The sequence below is a fragment of the Hippoglossus hippoglossus genome, chromosome 21, assembly GCF_009819705.1.
Source record: "Hippoglossus hippoglossus isolate fHipHip1 chromosome 21, fHipHip1.pri, whole genome shotgun sequence".
In the NCBI taxonomy this organism is placed as follows: Eukaryota; Metazoa; Chordata; class Actinopteri; order Pleuronectiformes; family Pleuronectidae; genus Hippoglossus; species Hippoglossus hippoglossus.
This window is the reverse complement of record NC_047171.1, coordinates 13,743,243-13,766,194: the sequence shown is the minus strand read 5'-3', so window position 1 is coordinate 13,766,194 and position 22,952 is coordinate 13,743,243. Positions and strand designations below refer to the sequence as shown.

Genomic DNA, 22,952 nt, shown 5'->3' with positions numbered 1-22,952 from the left:
ATTTCTGTATATTCTTCTGAAAATTTAAGGAACGAAGTCTGTTTCTTCTGTAAAGATTAATCTGGATATTAAAGAGGTTAAATTAGTCGTTCTGTCTCATCTGCTAAGCCTCAGTTCCCCATGAGTAAAATCCCTCACTAATTAGAAAGGTAACGTACCTTGCCATAAGGTGAAGTTCTTGGACTCACAGTGACAGGTGGAGATGGGAGGGTGGTGGCTCACCTTTGAGAGAAGATTAAATAGATACAGTCTGACAGCTGTTGTTGTTGTTGTTGTTTAGATTACACATCATATACAGTAGCTGGTTTGAATGATCTGGGAAAAGGCTGAAGATTTTCATCTTTTCTTTGTCTTATATGTGACAGTAAACAGAACATTGTTTGGATCTCTTTGTTGCCCTGGCAACTGAGGAACCTGTCAAGGACATTGAAAATTACTTGATTATTCAAGAAAAGAATCCGACTAATCCATAATTAATATAACTATTAATTAGAGCCTGGGTTTACTATATACCTGACGTATTAAGAGAGCAACCTTAAGAAGTTCAGTGAAATGTGAAGAATATATGTACAGTATGAATACAATACAATACATATCAGAGCATGTGTCAAGATTTGTGTGACTACATCTAAATGATGGTGCTCATGACAGCAGAAATAAAGTATGGAAACATAATGTTTTGACCAACACAATACCCACAGCTACACCGTCATAAAGGAGATAAATACATGGTAATTAAATACGACTGTTCCCAAGTTCAGAAGAGAATTTTGAAGCTCATATTTGAAGCTCAAATTTTACTCAAATGAACGAGATGTGACATCATCGCCAATACAAAAACTGTTGATGGGGAAATGTCCACAATTTCCATGACAACTGTACAGATTCTATTTCCATATGATAAAACAGCTGTTAACTGGACCTGGTGCTGAAATTGTTTTAGTGGTCGCTGTTTCAAAAAAGAACTCCGAAGCTCAAATAGCATTTTTTATTCCAGTATATCTAAACTTGGGGATTAACCGGATGGTTGTGGGATTATTAACAGAAAATGAAAATTGTCTTTATGGTTTATGCAGCGTTAAGTTGTCCTTATTTTTTTAATTACCTTTTTTTTTTTAAGTTAAAAGTTTGTATTTATTGAATCAATAATTTCAAGTTTTCAGGGCTAAAATTCTTAGAAATAAAGGCAATGAACTGTCTTTCGTTGATCTCATCAGCAGATTTTAAGAAATAAAATGCAAGTAAAGATTGGTTTTGTTTTAAGTAGCCAGACAGTTTTGAAACCACTGTTTCAGAAATCTGTGAACAAACGTACCTGTTCCGAGAAAAAACAGAAGCCCTTGTCTTCACGAATACATTCATAAGTCTCTCCGAGTAGAGGGTTGAATGGCTTACTTCCTGCTCTATAGTAAGTGGATGAGTAGCCTGAGATGGCAAAAGCGGCAACAATAACCTGTGGGAGTCAAAACAAGACAAAGATGAGATGAACCAGCTCATATTAACAAACTGAACATCAGGATTCATTTGATTCCACTAAAAAGATAAAGACAGACGAAAGTAGGAGGATCTGAGGTGAACAGCTACATCAGAGCGTGCTGTCACGTCTCAGACATGAATGAGAAATTGTGCGTTGGCTTGTGACTGACAAACAGGAGAAACTTAAGATGTGAGTAGAAACATCTACAGAGAAAAAGAAAACATTAGATAGAAAACAGTTACCATGTTCTCCGTACAAAGTACTCGTTTATGACGTATGTGACACTTTACCATGCGTTCGAAGGGGTCCTCGGTCTCCGCAGCCTTGTCCAGCAGCTCGCTGTACTCCAGCTCTTCACACATGCGCTGCAGGGTATTGAGGGGCTCGTTGAGCTCCACTGGCATGGACACTTTGGACAGATCTTTGCCGATGTTGTTTCTCAAGATGTTCCAGAGGTTGATGTTGCTGGTGTCGGGACACGGCGCCGGCAGGCAGGTGCGTCGCCCATTGCGGAAGGCGCTGCCAGCAAAGTCTCCGTTGGCCACTGGCAAAACAAGAGGTTTACACATTTACACCTGCCAGGGCAGTCGATGATAAGATGCTCTTAAATATTTATATAATAAGAGGAATTTATTTAATGAGTTGAGTTGATCAACAGAAAATTTATCAGCAAATATTTTAACGATTTATTCATTGTCACTTTTATGCAAAAATGCCAAATAAATTCTTTAATTCCAGCAGCTAAATGAGATCTTTTTATTCATGGCAGGAAAATCTGTTTGAAGGGGGATTCTGGTATTTTTCAACCTATTTAAGAATTAAAGACAATTCAAATAATATCAGGTAAAAGAGAAAACTCAAGCTACATCAGGCTGAGCTCCTGTTAAAACAATGTTTTTTCCAAGAGATTTAAAAGTTGAGGTGGACTCAGTCACTCAGCTTCCTGAGGACAGGTTGTTCCAGAGTTGCAGGATTAGAACAGGAAAGGCTGTGTCCTCAGCTTGTTAGCCTGGTACGATGCAGACTGTGGGATATAATACTCTTCGTCTGCCTGAGGTTCTCAAGAAGCTTCATACTGAATCGAATTGGACTTGAAGTTCTGAGATACAGCGAGGAGCCAGGTCACTAAGAGGCTTTGCACTAATCAATACGATTTTAAAATCAGACCCTAAAAGACAAACTGAGGGCCAGTGTAGGGAGGTCAACCAGTGTGACGTGGTCTGACAGCTGTAGGGTCATAGTTCCAAACATCACATATTTAGAAATATCAGGTTTTATATCCCTGTGTGGTATGTGACAAAGATGTAGGAGGGAGATCCCATCTCCCCTTACACAGAGCTGTTGCTTTTAATAAGTCGAGGAGGAGGAATCCTTGGCACAGAGCAACACTGCAAGGTCAACCTCCTCGGCCGCTCAGATAAATGAGTTTGTGTCTGTGTGTGTGAGGAGCACTGAGCGGGATCCTCTCCTTTGTTACTGCTTTTGTTCATGCTTTTGGCCACAGTACTGTAGAAGTGGAGGCACGAAGGCCGGTGACAGTGCAGAATTAGACTTACTTTGTCTGGAGACGTTATCAGTCACACTGGCGTTGTCCTCGGAAATGTTATCGCTCACATCGCTGACATATGACTCATCGTCTGAGCCCTTTGAGGGGAACAGGTACAGAGCGGAGTCAGAATCAGAACAGCAGAACTGCCTCAGCCACACACACACACACACACACACACACACACACACACACACACACACACACACACACACACACACACACACACACACACACACACACACACACACACACACACACACACACACACACACACACACACACACTCAACGTTGCCAGTGGCGAACAAACTGCAGCAGTCGCCGGCTATCTGTCCCACTGCAGTAATCATGAGACAAGACACTGCAGCATTTTCATACTATATATATATATATATATATATATAAACACCATAAGGCCATTGACGTTGCTGAAGAGGAGCATATTGTCACCACTCTACTACAGTCGCCTGCTGCTGGGGAACATTCAGCTGGCAGTGTACCACCGGTCTGAGTGGGTCTGCTGTTTGAGCTACAGGACTGTGTGTGTGTGTGGAGCGGAGGGTTGATGATTCAATCCTTCAACGTGGCTCAGTGTAAGGCCTGGAGAGCTCCGATGCTTAATGGCTCCGCAGAGACCACTATATTTGGAGCAGGGTGTTCACAGGAGTTAAAAGGGGAGACAAGGGGAAATGATTGTTTCAAGTGATGGAACAAACGTCCTTTTTAACAAAGCCAGACGCTGCAAATCAAGAGAAACCGACAGAAGAGGAGAGTTATTATTCTCAGACACAAAAAATAGCCCTCCTGAGTGCCCAAGATTTCGTTATAAGCTATTTCTGCTTTACTTTCTGCCCTCATTAACTGCAGGCTAACTCCAGCTTTTATCTGGGGTACATCCACACGACTACATTTGAAAACAATCTCTGTCTGAATCAGTTTTAATCCATGTCCATACTCGTGACCTCTTATGTAAACTAGGCATGCGCGTGCCAGTGTATGCAGGAAACATTTTCTTGTTAGTCGCAGAAAGAGCTAAGCAGCCAACGAGGATCAGCAATGGCTAAAAGCATGAGCAGGGGTTTATTAGCTTGGAACGATTACGAGGAGGAGCTGTAACTGAAAGTGAAGGGGGTCATGTGATAGGATCCTGACGATGTGTGGATGTAGCTCTATTTTCCCAGCAGCAGGACAAATTCAGCCCCCCGCTATCTTTGATCCAATTCTGCTCCTTATAGCTCTTATTCCCGTCTCAACCGTCCCCTGTTTTACCTCATTCTCCGACGAGCTGGCTGACAGAAGCACTTCCTGGGCGTCAAAGAACTCAGAGACTGACTCTGACATGGAGAGTCGGCTCTCATTAGAGGCCTGCTGAGTCAGAGGGATCCCCATCTGTTCCACGGCCTGCAGGCAAACACACAAGACGTTCACTGTTCCCTGGCTGTGGTGACAGCTCAGAACCAAAAACAGCCCTGAACAAACACAAACACCTTCAGATGACAGCACAGACTTCATCTCGCAGCATGTGTATCCTTGCCAGAGGGCAAGCTCCCATCCATTACTAATTTGTAATTTTTTGCCATTAACCTTGATGTCCGGTTCTGCATAGAATGATGATCTATTAGCTTACCTGCCAGGGCGACCTGGAAAGACCATCAGTCTATAAGGACTGGAATCACTAATGCAATCAACAAATACAGGAAGCAACCAAACAAACTACCTGGAGTTTCTGTAAAACAGGGAGTCAGAAATGAGCTTCATCAGTGACAGATGTTCCAAGTGACGTACCTCATCAGGCGTGGAGATGATGTTCACACTGACAACTTGTTCACCCAGGACAGATTCAGAGTGGATGCGGCTGAGTCGAGTTCGAAGCTCTGCGTTTTGGGACAGGGCCTGGATGACAAAAAACAATTTTTCTAAATTTGATATGAAACTATACGCTGATATCTCGCCACAGGACAATAGGTTTTCAATGGTTGTTTCATTTAGGGTTGAGCTGATATTCCTATCAATACAGAGAACTCACGGAAAGTTTTTCTTTGGTTGCTTCTTCGTACCATACCAGCTAAGAACAGATCACTATCGCTTACTAAAGAAACTAAACAGGAAGAGATGGGGGACAAAATCCACAGTCGTTATTCTGTCCACAGAAATGACCGAAATGAATAATAACTTAGCCTCTTAACTGCTCGTTGTTAAAACACGAGCCCTATCAATGTTAAAGGGATAGTTCACCGAAATACAATTGAAGTAACTGGTGACTCCTTCTTCAGACGTGAATCAGACGTGTCATCCAAGTGTCCACAATCCCCGACATTCATATTTGACTCGAAACGGCGTAATTCACACCGTGTTTTAAGTGTAAAAGTCAGTGTAATACCGGAAGTGGTGATGCTAACGGGCGCAGCGATGCGAACATGAGAGTGTGTGCAGTTTTCCGGTGTGTCCGTGAGAATGTGAACACGCCTCCGAGGAGTATATCAGGGGACATTTAGGCCTAAAACACGATGTAAATGACACAGTTTCGAGTCAAATATGAATGTCGGTGCTTGCTGACACATGGATGAATCCACAGGAGCCGTATGGAGGCATGGTTTTTTTTCAGTTGTTTTTTTACGTCTGAAGAAGAAGTCCTGTTTACTTCAATTGTATTGGATTTGGCTGCAACACTGTTTACCCCTGAGACTACAAAAGTGTTTTGTGGACTCAGACACTTCACCCAGCCCTCCATCGGCTCAGTGCTGAGTAGATAATGACTGAATTTTTCTGTGAACTATCCCTTTAAGCTGAGGTGATTTATGTCAACAAGTTGTCTTAAGAGCTTGTTTCTGTTGCCACTAACAGACCAAACTAATCGGTTCAAGTACGTTTGTATGTGTTAAATAAAGAAATTCAAAAGGAAGACAACATCCCTCACTACCTCCCTGCAGGGATTAAAATAGGTCACATCAGCGGCTGCAGCTACAACAACCTCAGCTCCTGACCATAAACTTTGTCATAAAAAACCTGTCTTCCTGCCTTTGCCAACATTGTCACACAAGCATCCAATTAGGCACAAAGAAGAGATAAAGCAGCAGAAACATTTCACTGAAATGATGTCAACTGTTAGCAGAGCTCCAGGCCAATTAAATCAGTGGGGTTGAGAAGCGGCCCTGAGGAGCAGAGCTAATGAACTGGAGTTTACATTTCTCTCTGTCACCAATTAATATGGGGAAAAAATGATTGGGCTTTCTCGACTCACTTACCACTGCTCTCATCATCATTTTAAATTATGATTGTCTTGACTGCTCGGAATAAACTGCAGCTTGTGTGTTTTATCTGACAGCCTGTCGTCATGAGCGTATCTTAAAACATGACAACTACAAAGATTTGTTTTTAAAGACACCAAAGAGACATTGCTCAAATTACTGCAGTAATTTCTTGAGTAATGCGATGATAAAAAGGCACCAGAGCATATAAATATAAAGTAACCAAATGCTGTATTAATGCTTTCAGACATGGATTAAATCCCGGACATTCTTCTAGAATTATGCAAATGTTCGAGTTGCTCCATTCTCCGGAACTTTTCTTGCCAGTTCCCTGGTGAAATGTTTGGAAAATGTCAGAGTGAGCTCATGTGAGAGTACAGCAGGAAAATCGTAAGCATCGTAAGAGCAGCAGGGGAGTGGGCTTTTCTATCACGGTACAGACGCAAAACTAGAAGAACACAAATATCTCATGGCAGAAAGGTGCTGTACAAGTAGAAGCTGCAGACGAAGATGTCGACTTTGAAAGATAAAGGTAGAGTCAAGAGATTGGTGATAAGGGCAGACACCAGTGTCGATGTGATGTAAACAAAAACACAGATTTCTGCAGCTGAATTTATACGCCATGTCCCGCCTCCTGCAGGCTCTACCCAATTTTTGGGACATTTTCCTAAGTTCATGTCTGAAAGGGGCTTAAGTGGGACAAAGGTTCAGATTTACTGAAGAGTAATCGGGGGGTAAACACGGCTCATTACCTGTGACAGAGACTTCCTGAGAGAGTTGATCTGCGTCGACTGATCCGGCTGCTCCTGGTCAGACAGGATCTGTTTGATCTTCTCTTTCTCTATGGCCACAGTGTTGAAGGCCGACTTCAACAGAGAGTGGACTGTACAGGGATAGAGCAAAAGGAAAGATGTATATCCTCTGCATCCTTACACAGAGACAATCCTAACTAGAATTACCACACTGCGCCTGTGTGTCTCCGCCAACCAGTGCAGTTTCCGTGTACATATTTCTACATATATTTCCTGTAACTTTCACAGTCTTCAAAAAAAGAGAGTGTTTTTTTTTCTTTTATTTAACTTGTCTTGATTGCCTTTAAATGCACTCCACTCTTGAGTTTTGCTAAGATGATGTTGTGTGAATCATGCTGTGAGTCTAACTGTTGAAAGTCACGTTTTCAGATCATCATACAGGTTTTAAACAAGTCGGCATTTCTGTGAACTTTGTGCACTATTCACCCAAAATGTCCTCCCTCTCTGCACAATTACACTCTTTGCACATCACTACTGACAGTATGGAGGGTCAGCGTTGAACCAACAAGTCGTCTGTGACAGGTGTTGGTTAAAAAATGTACTGTTCGTATTTATTTTATCCTCCAACGATGTTTATCTAATGTGCAGATTTGTATAAATTTGGAGGTACATTATCATAACCAACAGAAGGCCTCTGCGAATAAAAGATCTAGATTGTCGTAAACCAGAATAAACCTTTAAGATGACGTACATTTTTTGCGACGTCTCTCACCTGATAACCACTCTGGTGCTGCAGCCATGTACACTGCCTGCTTACCTTTCTGTGCGATGGTGCAGAATTCCTCCTGAAGTTTAATGTAGTCGCTGGCACACTCGACGCTGTCTGTCAGCCGGGAGACAGGGGGCTGAAAGTCCACCAGCTCAGCGCACAGGTTGGGATTGGATGAGTGGAGGCGGACAGGGGACATGCTGGTAGACAGAGGGACCTGGAGGGAAATGAAGACCAGAGAGAACCACTGTCAATCCAGCACAAGGCTCACAAATGGTCATGTGGTGTGTGACTGAGAGCCAGAACAGGGCAAACCACCGGCCAAACAGCATGTCTGGTTGTCTTTGAATGGCTTGTTGTAGTTGAAGAAATGTATATAGTGAACTACTAAAGAGGCTTTATTCATCACTAATATGTTCAGGAAAAAGAATGATTTAAATCTCCCTTCACTGTGGAGGTCGGATAAAAACCATTGTGAAATAGAGCCTGACCGATTGATTGGCCATTACAAATTTAACGATATTAGTCTTTTACAGAAAAGATGAACATCTATGTTTATATTTCACAATAACAAACATTTTACTAATTCAAGCTCTGTACATTTGGTTTTATTTTTATTTTCCATTTTTTATATATCGGCATCAGCATCACTACACAAAAATCTAAATCACTCGGGCTCTGGTGTAAATTTAAGCATATTTAGAAGCACAGATTAATATATTAAGCAAAATAAGGGTGAATTAGCAAAGATAAGTGTCAGTTGTAGAGCAGAGTGATTAAACAACAAAAAAGAACAAAAGCACAAAAAAAACATTAAAAGCATCTTCTTCAACGAGGCACAATTTGCAATGAATGCAGTTTAGCTGTCGTTGTCTTGACTAAGTATTCTGTTGTTCAGATTCTTCAAACTCAAACACATTAAATCTTAAATGATAGTTAAACAGAGAGAAGCTGCAGATTTTCACATTCGAGCAGCTTAATGTTGTGAATCTTTGCCGTTTGTCCTGGAAAGATTCCATAAATAATTGATCAGTTGTTAAAGATCAGATTTCTGTGCCCTGACTCATTCATTAATGCATAATAAAACCCTCTTATGATCAAAATCCTGTCTGTGTGTTTGTGTCTGTACAAATAGATTTTATATAAAGATGGTCGACAGCTCCCAAGGGTGAAGCCAAAGCCTATTGATCGCCACCTGGTGGCAGGCTGCAGTATAGGTCATTTACCCGGTATCCTTCATGTAAATAGATGGGACACGGACCAAACTAAAAAGTAGAAGTACTACACTTCAAATTAATTTTGTTGAAGAGTAGTGGTGGGAACTTGATACTGCAGCTCCACTTTAAGATCACTACTACTACTACTACTACTACTACTACTACTACTACTACTACTACTACTACTACTCTGGCTCCAAATGACATGAAAATCTTTCATGCAGCGTTCATATGTGGAGAATTTTGGCTTCATTTCTGTAGTGTTTTTTTTGGAAGTGGAGACCCGTTGTCCATCTTTATATAGTTTTATTATTATATAGTCTATGGTCTGTACATAATAGAGACGGAGCAGAAATCTGAAGAGAGGTACCTGAAGCTGGAATTTTGCGTCTTTGCCGACACTTTTTGTTCTCCATCTTCTGTTCAAGCGCTTTTCTTTCTTTGACAATTCTACACAATTGGACTTTGTGGCACACATGGAGCAAAATATGCAAAGTGCGGTTAATAGGACAAACACATCACAAAGAAAGCAATCTTTACACACAAAAAAAGGACAACACTCCCACAAATGGGCAGCAAACTAAAATTAAGAGGCGAATGCAAAGTGTGGTGTTAAAAGATGCATTTCAGCCAAAAAATATAAATTAAATAGAAGCAGGTAGCTGTTCAGTGAGCACAACTGAATCCAGTCTTCAGGTAATGAAGCCTGAGGTTTTAAAGTTAGTAGCTTTTCTTAGAACGACACATCTAAGTCATTAACTGAGTATAAATGGGCTTCTGAGCAACACACACACACACACACACACACACGCACACACACACACACACACACACACACACACACACACACACACACACACACACACACACACACACACAGTGTCCACAATACAGTATTGAAAGAAACTGCTAAATGAGATTGCTTCGCCTACTCTTTGTTGTTTGTGTGTGTGTGTGTGTGTGTGTGTGTGTGTGAGAGTGAGTGTGTGGGTTTACCTGCATATCTGTGAAGTTGGGTGCTGACTGAGTCCTTTGCAGAATCTCCAGGCTCTGCAGTAACCGGCTCAGCTCGGTCAGGTTCGAGTGGCATCGAGCGAGCTCTGAAAATGAAATTCACACCCACACAGACACATTCAGTGTTGCATGTCATGAAATGGTGATCAATCCTCCTCTGAGGGTTTTTTCGACGGACTTATCGTAAAGGCCTCAGGCTTGATCTAATCCACTCCTTTGTCAAATCTGATTTGTTGCCAGCATTAAAACAGGATCTTGCTCTCACCCTCTGCACACTTGTCCATCTCCTCTGATTCCTGCAGCCAAGCAACCACCTTGCTCTGGCCGTTACTGTAGGAGGCAGGCAGGTTGCTATTGCTGTTGTTGCTGGTGGCCACCGGCTGCCAAGGCAGGCTGCCCGGCTTGGCCTGCTGTGGTGATACAGGAGCAGACACAGAATCAACAATGTGTGGAATTAATGTAAATGGTGAATGGTCTGTATTTACACAGCGCTTTTCTAGACTTTATGACCAAAAGCTTTTCAGTGCAGTTTTGCCATTCACACAAATAATGAATCAACTTGCAGCACATTCTCTATCACACCTTAGTCACACACTGCCAGCCCAGCCGCCAGGGACAATTTGGGGTTCAGTATCTTGCCAAAGTACACTTTAGGAAAAAGGGGATTGAACCACTGACCTCCTGGTAACCGAAAACCTGTTCTACCTACTGGGCCACAGAAGCCAAATCAGTCAATAACCAAACAAGATTTCTGAGATGCAACATAATCAGAGTTCAGGTTAGTTGCCGGTTTTCAGCAGCGTTTTTGACAGTGTATTATAGAGGAGGTGATGCTCATTGAGTAAATCTGTCAGTCAAAGCACAAACAGTCAGATACAAACAGATACAGTCCCAAAAACAATGTCGATTTGCAGCATGTAAAATGATAAAATGAAGAGAAAAGTAGAGCCAGACCAAATATCAGTGATCTGATGATATTGGCCTATCACAGACACATTGGTATCAGTGTATGTGTTGACTGATATGTATTAATATATGAAAACTTTTCTTTACATAGCATAATACAATAAAAGACGCTTAAGGTAATTTAAAAGTGCTATCATCACGTAGTTTGTCCGGTAGAGCGCCCTCCGACTTCATTGTTTATAATTCTCTCAGTCAGCGATGTCTGCAGCACATCTGTCTAGTGCACGTCACAGCTGAGCAGACAGTGGTGCTGAGTCAGACTAGTGGTAAGTAAACTAGTTTGTGAAATACATCTCTTTACCACACTGTTTCCTCTGTTCTTCATCTATAACACACACACACACACACACACACACACACACACACACACACACACACACACACACACACACACACACACACACACACACACAGTCACTCGTTAAATGAAGCAAATGCTCATATTTGAGAACCCAAAAGAATCAAATATTTAGCATTTTTGTTTGATAAATTACATAATTACACTCATTTTAGAGCAAATCTGTAAAGATTCTTTATGTGATTTGTCCTTGAACAGGTCAGTTAACCAGTAGAAGCTTTCCTTGGTTTGTGCAGCAGATCTTGAATATCTTCCTCCTATGTCTCTGACGTAACAATCAATTTGTGTGTTTGTGACTTTCATTTAATCTTTTTTTTTCTGAGAGAGCTCATCAGGCGGCAGCTTCTGTGACTCCACATCCATGTGATCACCTCTAATGGCCTGTTTGAAGCACGGAGTGTCACTCCCAGGAGAACCCGCGTTAGCAAATCAGCCACGTTGCCAAGGACTAGAGATTCAGACTGAACTGGAAACAGTCTAGACCAACAAGCCTTTTTGTTTTTCTAATGATCTGGATACAATTACCTGTCCAGTCTGCTTTACTGCATCAGGCAGATGTCTGTCTACATGTTCACATTCATTAGTCTGATAATTAGCCACAGTGGACAGATCTGAGGCATGGAAACAAAAACAAGTGCTAAAATCACCCCTGGTAGAACAGTGGCTTCCACACCGGGAAGAACAACAAACAGACACAATCTTGTCTGAGCATAGAGTGAATTTTACTTCCTCTCTTCTGGATGATATTTTGGTAGACTATCCTAGTTAAAAAAAAAAAATAGAGTAAGGCGATCTCTCATTCCCCATGACATACCCCTCTTGAATAAGTAATTGGACTCTGCTCGGAGCACAGCCAGAAACTCATTTTATGCCTGAAATACAGGAGAGGTATGAAAAACACTGACTTGACTGTTAAAGGTAGAGAATGTGATTCTAATTCAATGCACTTTTTGTAGGATTCAGTTAATAACTCCTCACGGCCCACTAGCTGCCCAGACCAAAGAATCTACACAGCTCTGGCTGTGGCAGGGACTGAGCCACACAATATTATTACAACCAATCAGCACCAGGAAGCGGTCATGCTCATACACCTGACTTAAGAGAAAAGCTGTGCTGATTAATTAAGTGTTTTGGAGGTCCAACAGCCGTTTGACAGCCCAGAAAGATTTGTCCCAGTCAGTCTGACTATGGAGGAGAGACATGAAGACGGATGGGGAGCTTGTTCTGTTTCCGCTTCACATCATCACATGTCATTTGGCGGACACTTTTATCCAAAGCGACTTACAATTAGTGCATTCAACATCTACGAGGGGCCATTTAGGTGGTTCAGTATCTTGCCCAAGGACACTTCGGCATGCAGATGGGGACTGAGGATCAAACCGCCGACCTTCTGGTTGGAGGACGACCGCTCTACCCCTCAGCCACAGCCGCCCATTGGGCCGCTGACAGGTGGGTAAGAACAGTTAAGATAGTATCGGGGGCTTTAAGGACTCACCTTTGCTTCATTGACCACGCTCGCGGCAGGTTGGGGAGACTCCATGGCAGCTGGGGGCGGAAATGTTCGAATGGTGGCGTCTCGGGGAGATCGCACAATCTCATTCTGTCTGTAGAGTCTGTGATGACGCAACTTGGAAAACCAGACATCAAAGATTTCTTGAGATTTGACCTAAAGAGGAGCAGGCGGAGGAGAGTGTTAATCTCTGTCATTCGCTGACCCTGAAGTGACAGTGTTGACTCCTCTCATCAGTGTTACCTTCAGGTGATAGATATGCTCCTCGGTGTCCAGGTCGATGCGACGGGCCCGTTTTTTGATCGACATGACGGAGAGGCCGACATCGATGCTGCCATGAAGTTTGCCTCTCTGGATCTGAGATAAGTGAAAGACAAATAGTTTTCAGTTTACTTTTCTAACAAAACTCACCAAAACAGGAGGCTGAGGAGGCCAGAACCCATTTGATGTGAGCGACTGTGTTTAATCACGGGTGACAGGTTGAGTCCTGGGACATATGTGAATGGGTGCGGGCGGATCCGGATTTGACTTGGAGATAATTGTGGTCAACGGGTTGGGTCCAGTACGGAGCGTGTGCAGGCTGTTGCAAATTTGTAAAAATGGACGTGCAAGACTCTGGCCTGAAGGAATATGGGAATATTGTTAAGTAGCTCATAAAATATGATTTGAGGAAAACACACAAATAAGATTACCAATGGGTGCAAGACGGTGTCTAGGTTTTCTTTAGCTTCTTCAAGGTATTCACATTTTATCATTTAAGCGACATTGTGTCCTGAAACCAACTGAATATCATGGTCCATGCTGCAGATGTTTCTGCTGAGTCATTGCTAAGCCGAGCTGATGTCAGGCCAGCCTGCCCTGCGTGTGCCTGTGGGTTATAGTCAGGATTACTTACATCAATGGGGGATTTTGAGTACTTCAGGATACCATTGTCCAGAACAAAAAACCGCTGCAGAGAAAATGAGCACAGAAAAAAAGGTTGTTAAATAAGAGGAAGGGCGAACATTCAATATAGGACACAATGGACCTGTTCAGATTGTAGGTTGAATACAAATTGGTCCACTGTGTCTGTAGGACATTCATGTTGTGGGTTCAAATATGGTCACAACAAGAACAGGTTTCCACCAGTATTCACGTGTTTTGAGAAAACAACAGTGAAGCCGATGCTGACGGTGGCAAAATTCCACTAAGCTTGTGGAAGAGAGGCCCATCGAGGGTGAAGCGAGGTGGAGGAAAAGGGGGAACTTCTTACCAGTAACATCACTTCACTGGAAAACAAACTGTTTAACATTCAGGGAACGAACGTCTGTTTTGTTTCCATGAGCTTTTCCTGTGTATCTTACCTTGTGCCAGCCTTTCAGGGGCCATTTCCGCTTCTTCAACATGAAACCCTCGTGTTTATCTGGCCTCTGGACGTTGCTCTGACCGATTTTCAACCCTTCGATGATTTCCCAGCTGTCGGCCTCCTAGAAACGGAAAGACGTACAGCGCTGTGTCAGAACTAATTCACTTACAACGCCAAAAGATTAAGAATACAGGGAATACGCCTGCTGTATAAAAAAAAACTGCTGTCATGCAGACAGTCTGACAGATAGAGGAAAACAACAGGGATACACATTTAAAGAAATACTGCCCCATTCACATTCCACCTGCTCTCTCAGCATTTTCACTCCATTAGTTTCTCCTGTCTGTGCTCTTCCTGCTTCTCGTGGGCCTGTAAATCAAAGTGACACCTCTGGAGCAGAGGGACGGCAAGGTCAGGTAAGGCCCCTACCTGACCCTGTCTGACCCTGCCCCCCACCTCCACATCACCAAATAATGGGTGATGGAAGAAAGTCCTGTTGTTCTTGCCGCTTTGGATAAAAGCGTCATCTAAATGATATGTAATGTAATGTAATGTAATCTTTAATTCAAAAAAAATTATCCCTACTAGGTAAATGATCTCTTTAGCTCTTTTTATTTTTAATTATTTTATTTGTATCTATTTTATTTTCTCCCTAATGTTTATTTTATTGTATTTATGCTTGTTTATTGTTATGAGTGTTCCATTTGTTTCTAAAAGGAAATAAAGAAATTGTTTTAAAAAACTGTTTTAGTTATTTAGTGTTGTGAACACATCTGAACCAGACAATCTCCTTCTGCATTGTTCATATGAAAAAGGCAAAGTCCAGATAACGTCTTGAACCATATGTCCTGATTATCCAGAATTCATGTCTGAACACAGCTACAGTAATCTGTCCTGCGATACGCTGGCAACCTGTTTAGGCTGTACCACGACTCTTGCCCAATGTCAGATGGGATTGGTTTCACCCTATTTGATTTTGGGAAGTTTTGTATCATCCGTCTATCCTCCCAGGGAGGCTGGGTACATCAGAATCACTATTCATTTGCAAGTAATGTTGTAGATTTGTAATTTTATACTTGAATCATTAGAGAGCGCAGCCTTTAAGGCAAAATCTACAAATTAACATGCGCAAGCTGCTCTGCCAAAACAAGCAACAGCCTGTCTATTCACTGCTCCATGTGACGCTGCAATCTTTAAGACAGCATGACGACACCCGGCCTTGGTTCGCAGGACATTTAACAAAAGGAGACAACAGTTTGTTTAATCTAATGAGCACGCAAATGGATCTGTCTGGTTATAAGGTCGAGTTTCTCCGCCGCCGACGGCAGCCCCTCCTCTCAGTGGCCCGGAGCAACTATAGGGAAGAGGAGATCAACTTCATTAACAAAGAGTACCTCACAGTTCAGAGCAATCATATCGTAAAAAGCCAGCGGGCTGCTCATTATACTCAGAGCGATTAGGTCTTTGCCATTTGAAAAACTCAACTGTAAAAAGTTGCCTGTGAAATGATCAATACTTCAACACTTTTCATAACAACCTTTAAGATGATGAGCAGCCTCTCAAACAGGCAGCAACCCTCCAGGCAGACTTCCTGCGTCTTATCTGAAGCATTACAGACTTTAACTGGCTCTAAATTGATAAATCAATTCTGCACTAAATAAAGAACGGCTCGTGCGGCAAATATTCCAAATCAATCAATTTCCTCTGTATCGTTTTAAGCTCTGAACTAATCAACAATACGAATCCACTGATTGCTCATGTGGAACAGTCCACAAAGCCTCTGGTTCCATGTATATAGTAAAAATCTAAGTATATAACAAATGTGGGTATATATGGAGTTTATTGCTACAGTCAGAGAATGTGCTTTTGTTATCTGACCCTGGAAACAGAATGGAAGTGAGCCAAAGTGATTTCCTGCACTCTGCTCACATTCATTGATCTCGATGCAGAATAATTTAAAGCTGAATGAGCGGGTCCTTCTCATTGAGCTTCCTTCCATAATGAAGGATCTTGTGGCACACTCAGCTATAAACAATCCGCTCTTGTGTTGAGCCTGTTTGTTTGATATGGAGATAAGATTAACTTGATTTACTGAAGGCTTTTTCCCCGGGAAGAATCTCAGTCAGTTGTCAGTATTAATGAGATGTCAGTATATTAAACTAGAATTGCCGGTGGTTGTATGCCTCTGCCAACCAGTGCAGTTTCAATCTACAACATTTTTTCTTTCCCGGACTCATATTAGGACACCGTGACCTTTAACCACTGAAATCTAATCAGTTCATCTTTGATTCCAAGTGACAACTGGTCAAAAGTTAAAGAAATTCCTTCAAGGCAGACAAATTCTAATCAGAGCAAGCAAATGTTTGTACAAAATGTGAAGATATTCCCTCAAGGTGTTCTTGAGCTTTCATGTTTGGACAGTTGGACGGACAGACAACCTGAATACATAATGCCTCTGGCCACTGGCAGTCGCCGGCGTGGGGGCATGAAGAAAAGACACTGAACAGCGAAAGGATTTGTTTCATCCTGATCATCAACTAAATTAAACAGTCAACCTGTACCTGTGTGGGTTTCATAGGCCAAGTGTTACGGGATCCACCACCTGCAGCGACACTCAGCAGTGTAGCACAAGAGACCTTTTAATGCTGCCATGAATCAAACTCTTACAGTTAAGGTCTACCTGAGTAAGAGGAAGGACAAACACTCCACGGAGACACTTAAGGGCTAAATCAGCTCTATAAATATCAGTACAACAGACGACTTCTGACGACGAGTGTGTCCGGCACATCCTTCATCTCCCATAGACACTGATGTACAAGTAGAGTAACAGGACTGACTCTGGCCAACTCAACCACATCCTTAATGCTTTTTGTACTTAGACCCCAGAGAGATATAATGATGCGTAGTGAAATAAACAAAGTCCGTTACGTTTTCATTGGAGTTACACAATCATTAAACACACAAAATACAAAAGGCTAGAAAATGTCCTTGTTACATTGAACAACATCCAGTCACAGTTCACAGAGGATGGCTACAGAAGAACATAGTCGTATTTGCAGTCGGTTTATTTTCTCCCATTATCTTTAGTTAGCAAGTTAATTACCTTGTTAATTATCTCTGGGATAATAACAAGCTCGTTTTCACTTATCTCAGAGAAACAACAGCTTGGTTGCTAGAGATTGTTGGATAAAAGGTTGTTTACATGTGATAATGACTATTCAAATTTCTTTTAAATTCATGATTATTGAATGAAAATTAATCAGAAAATGTATCTGTAACTATTCTTATAATTATTATTATTATTATTATTTGCTGCTTTTCTTTCTTTATTTAATTGCAGATTTATTATAATCCGCTTTTAGACAGATAAGCACAAGATATAATCAGAGGTGTTTTTTCAAATTTTTTTACTTTTAATATTCCAAATTATTAATTGAATAATCTAGAAAATATCCAGCAGACTAACTGATAATAATTAACAATATCATAAGCGAGATATTGTGATCTCAAGATAATGGAACAATCAACTTGTGATGTCGATATCAGGGATAAATTAGAATGTCTGGTACTACGTCTTCTAAAGATGGAAATCAGCAATAAAAACCATGACACAAACATAAAGCATACAAACATATAAAAGCCCATGATGACTTTTTAACGGTTCTGAAAACACCATCCAAGAGCAACCATTAAAGAGTTTTATAGGGGACTTAACTGTATACAAAAGCAACAGTGCATGATATATTAGGAGCACACTAATTTGTTCTATACAAAACACAATACAAAACACATTCATCATAGAGTAGGATATGTCCTGAGTGCTTATAGAATATACAGTGTAAGAATATAAAACTCCTTCTCACATCATCTTCCACAATCACTACAAAACAATGAGGTTTCAGGAACTATTGATATTTCAACCTGACTCTGCTGAGCCAGTGTCTAGTTGGCTCATCAGTATATCTTAGAGTGGGACGGGGGGCTGCCACACGGATGACAAGTTAAAGGTTATATACGATATTCTCTGCCTCCAGATGTCGCACTGGCACCAGTATCCCTGACCCCAACAAACCTTTCATCGGCCCCACCCGCAGCACGATGTTGACTAAACACAATCTATGAGCGTCGTGAAGCCCCGTGAAAGTTGCCCATAAACACACAGCCAGAGGCAGAAGAGAATAAATTAACCTGTGTACAGAGAAGCTACTGCTAAAATGGATCTGTCGTGTCTAATCACGTTTCATGTTTACAGGGAGAGACTCACGTGCACTGACGTGAATATGGCAGACCGGCTGCAAAAGTTCATATCTATAGTAACATATATGTTGTGTCGAGACCCTGAAAACAGCCAATATATCGTCTTATAGCAACCGATAATCACATCACCGATTTCACTACTCGCATTTATCAAAGAGATATTTCACAAATACTTACCACTGATGTATCCCTCGTACTATATCTCAGCCAAAATGTCACACCCAAGCATGAAATAACAAGTGGATATTTGTAGAAACATCTTGAATCATCATGCAATGTCTTGATCTACAAACTGTGTGTCTGTGAGTGTGTGTGCATGTGCTGACTGCAGGTTGTGCCTCTAATTGCTCTCATGTGGGTCTCCAGAGTGAACAGCAGAGGAGAAAGTGACACGTATTGATTTGAAAATGGGGGCTGGATCTCATTAAGGCTTTCCCCCCCGACAAAATGCCACATTCTCATTTTTCCTCAAAAACTGAGGCTCAGCCAAAGCCAGCTCAGGTCTTTCTCAGCGTCTGCTGTGCTTCCTCAGGTTATCCCTCAGGACTGATGCACTGTGCTGTGTGTTCTTTACACTGGAAACTCACAGACAGTGACGCAGCATAATGCTGCCATAATACACAACTAAGAGTTATGCATAACTTTGCATAATGTGAATTGAGTTCAAAGAAACTTATCTCTGCATGGAGACCACCCACACAATTCAAGCCTAATGCAGGTATTTTGCTAAACAAACTTTTCCTCTGTGTTCGGGCCACACAAATGCTGTTTAACGTCACTTAAATGCAGATTTTCACAATCGCCTTGCAAAGTGTTGATTTAAAAAAAAAAAATCCAGTTTCTGTGTGTACATGTAAAAGTGCTTGTGCTGGTTTTTCAGTTTTTACCACCAAAGTAGAATAAGGTCACTGAGCATGCTGACAGTGTCCTAATTTGACGGATCGTTGATGTACACTTTATTGCCACCTACTGGCCCGGCATGCTTGGTTGCGTGTTTGTAGTAGTTTTTGTGATCTCGTCTGGATGGAGATATTTCTTAAAACAAAGGTTGTGTGGACGGAGATTTTTTGAAAACGGGGGGAAATATCCGTTCAAAAATGTATCTGCAGTCATGGTTATAGTGTGACTCGTAATGGGTGAGAATTACCTTAAGTGCAAAGTAAAATGGAAATTTGATGTCAACTGGGTTAGACCACACATGTACAGGAAAAACATGTCATACAATCAAAAGCTCCAGAACAGACACTAAAAGGAGCTTTTGGTGAGACTGTTTTGTCGACATAGAATAACATCCAGTTTGGAGCGATCTAATGAAATCTGAGGAATCCTAGCTACACCCTATGCCATACATACTCAATTTCACTCAGAAATACATCACATTATATCGACTACAGACACTTTCACTTATTTTAAAGTCAGTGTCTCTTAGAAATATACTCGCTGACAGAATATACAATGTAGGAATATGAATCTCCTTCCCACATCATCTTCCACAATCACTACAAAACAATGAGGTTTCAGGAACTGTTTTTGAATGATACACCTGCCTCTGTTATACTAAATAACTTGTCTGTATCATCCACAGACACAACCACTTCAAACCGTGAAACCAAACAGCTGCAAAGATCAAGAACGAACTCCCAATTACATTCTGGTCTTTCTGCTGATTCCCTCTATTCGGCGTTGACTTATCTGGAGGTATTGGCCGAGCAGGTGCATAAAACTAAGGGAATCTACCGGTCAAACACTTAATTGGTTGCTATCTCTGCAGCTACGTCTTTGGCAAGTACCTGACATCATTAACCGAACGAAAAGGGATGAATACGAAAAAAAGTGCTAATAGGTGCTTTGAGATTAACTTGGCTGCAAGATTAAGAAGCGTCAGAAAATGAAAAGGTCGAACCCTTTTACCCCTGAGGGCCTTGTTATCAAAAGGAGGTAGGCGACATTAAGGAAGGGAACAATGAACCGAAGCGTCTGTCTGTGCGGTTAACTGTCGTCCTGATCAAGCAGCAGGCTTTGACTACGCTTTTCAAACTGTCCCCGTTTCTTAAGACCAGCTCCCTTTTCTCCTCGGAGAGCCGTCTCCCGCGGACACAAGCTGGGCTCCCACACGGCATACCAGAGCGTGCCACATGTTCAGTGGAGCACCAAGCCTCCGCCTGTGCCTCATGAAATATTCATGACCCGGGGCCGACGGAAAAGCTGTGATGTCAGAGAATGCAGTTTTCGGTGTCCAGTTTCTGTGCGGCCACAGTGACACAGCAGCAGCTTGGTGAGGTAAGGAGGACCGGGGGGGCTTCAGGTGGCTTTCTGTGGGAGTTAACTTTAAATACTTGTCCCGTGAACCGTGAAATAAGAGCTCATCTTATTGTTTACCATGTCTCTGCCAGGTTTTTACTTACTAACCAGGGATTTAGGAATGCTCTCTCTTAGTCACCCAATCAGTCGATAACGTCTTTCAGAGATGACGGTTAGTTTTTTGTTTTCTTTCAATGGACATTTTCACAGAATCATCTCTGAATCGTAAATACAGAAACACTTGACGGATTCTACTAAACACGGTCAAAGCAAATGCTCCTGGCTAATTTCAAAATTGCACATTTCTGCCACATCGATTGTTGCTGCACGATTGTGTTCGGTGCTGTTCTACACGGTGCGGCTGCTGTAGCCGAAATCTGAACCTTCCCATCCATCTGCCAATATTTGTCCTTGCTTTCCATTAACGGTAAAATTAAGAACGAAACTAGAGTGGCACGGTGAGAGCACATCCCTCCACCAAGTCCCAACAGTCCCCTTACATTCAATCAAGCTGCGCCAAATTTCACTCACAGAAACCAACCAACAAACAAGCAGGGGTGAAAACATTACGTCATTGGTGGAGGTAATATTGCTCTTTGTGTTTGTCAACATGAGGATAGAGTTGCACTGTTTGAAATTTACAGAAATTGTCAGTGAACCAAATCAATCAGTGGTTCTGTGTTTACTTTCACCCACATCATGACAGTACTGTATATTTACTCAGTACTGTAAATATACAGTATATGTACTTATATGTACTGTACTTCCATTTTCTGGTGAAAATATATTTCCGTTCCCCTGCCCTTTAAATTATTCTGATGGTTTCATTTAAAGACGTGTTTAGGGAACAAAGAGATTAAACCGTCTAGTTCACATGGTTCTCGTTCAGATGGGAAATGAAAGCTGATATTTTAAAGCTGGTTTAGTTTTTTTCAAACTGTCTTGGTCGTCACATCACAATGGCCATTACTGTTTAACACACTTAGTCTGCTGAATAAATATCTTCATGATTTCCTTTCTATCTGCCTGCCTCAAAATATTGTTCACTCCTACTTATATTACCTCGGCTACTTCATTCAAAATGCCGCTCTCCACAGAAAAAAGGGGTTTTAAAATATGTAAATACATATTTTAAAACCCCTTTTTCTTTATGATTTCTTGTAAATCCTTTTAAAGTTTTTAAATCGCTGATTGGGGGATGTGTTGGTTAAAAAGTACACTGAGCTTCTCTGTTATGTGGTTAACATGTCAGAACCAGACTGGGTTCTTCCTAACCAACCAAAACCATCTTTGTATTCTCTTGTTCAGAGCCATTTTCTGCTTTGATGTTGTTTTACAGTTTTTTCCTGATGGAAAACGTCTCCTCGCGCGGCCTGAAAATTACCTGCCGGCTGTCGCGCTGGGAAGAAGAAGAGGAGGAGGCGCTCTTGTGAACTGGCGTGCAGGACTTGTTGACCGGCGTGGCGCTCCTATCCTCAGAGCTCATGGTGCGGCCGTGGGGGCCACGCTGGTAGTGTTGGTGGTAAGACATGGTGGGCACCGACCAGTTTGGCTCTGTGGATCTCCCTCAGCACTGGGCCCAGCAGATCAGGAGCATCGTCTGACACGTCCTCACTCTCACTGCTCACTGTTCATCTGAAAAACAAAGATATAACAAAGGAATTTATATTTAGGCAAAAAATTATCACTTCCTCAGTCTATCGCAGTTCTGTTGTTTACACCAAACACTGAGCCACACTGTCACTGGTCAAACGCCACTTTGTCCCCATTAGAAACGAGTGTGTGGGCGTCTCCTGTACTTTCAGAACCAGTTTCAGTGAGTCCACCTGACTCACAGATGCTCAGACACCTGGAGCTTTTCTTTGAAGCATGGGGGGGGTTTAAGATTCTTTTCATTACACATGCATTTCTGAATAAGCCTTTCAATATGGTGGCTGTGCGGTTGCTGCCACTCAGGATTACTCAACACACTGCATTTAGCAGAGGTATGCACCAAATGATTTCAAACCCAAACTGAACCTAATAATGTTGATTATTGATAAATGAAATGTCAGAAATATTGGAAAAATTCCACGATCACAACTTTCATGAGCCCACAGTGACGTCTTCTAAGTTTTTCTTCTGTCCAGTGGTTCAAAACCCAGAGATATTCACTTTACTAAGATCTGAGCAAGAAATAATCCTGTTTGA

At 41.8% G+C, this 22,952-nt stretch overlaps 1 protein-coding gene across 2 annotated transcripts in view; it reads right to left on the bottom strand.

The window, feature by feature from the left end:
* Positions 1-22,952, bottom strand: part of osbpl6 (oxysterol binding protein-like 6) — a 38,670-nt gene that overhangs the window by 7,069 nt on the left and 8,649 nt on the right. Inside the window, exons 2-17 of one of the 2 annotated variants that reach the window (XM_034573881.1) lie at positions 22,147-22,397; positions 14,203-14,325; positions 13,755-13,808; positions 13,103-13,216; positions 12,845-13,015; positions 10,291-10,435; positions 10,008-10,111; positions 9,382-9,474; positions 7,843-8,011; positions 7,026-7,156; positions 4,811-4,918; positions 4,295-4,426; positions 3,034-3,121; positions 1,768-2,021; positions 1,316-1,453; positions 159-222 (exon numbers count right to left, since the gene is read on the bottom strand). In XM_034573881.1, coding sequence (XP_034429772.1) covers positions 159-222; positions 1,316-1,453; positions 1,768-2,021; positions 3,034-3,121; positions 4,295-4,426; positions 4,811-4,918; positions 7,026-7,156; positions 7,843-8,011; positions 9,382-9,474; positions 10,008-10,111; positions 10,291-10,435; positions 12,845-13,015; positions 13,103-13,216; positions 13,755-13,808; positions 14,203-14,325; positions 22,147-22,293 — 2,035 coding nt within the window. In that variant the 5' untranslated portion in view covers positions 22,294-22,397. The remainder of the gene's footprint in view (positions 1-158; positions 223-1,315; positions 1,454-1,767; positions 2,022-3,033; positions 3,122-4,294; positions 4,427-4,810; positions 4,919-7,025; positions 7,157-7,842; positions 8,012-9,381; positions 9,475-10,007; positions 10,112-10,290; positions 10,436-12,844; positions 13,016-13,102; positions 13,217-13,754; positions 13,809-14,202; positions 14,326-22,146; positions 22,398-22,952) is intronic. The other variant, XM_034573882.1, reaches the window with a different exon arrangement.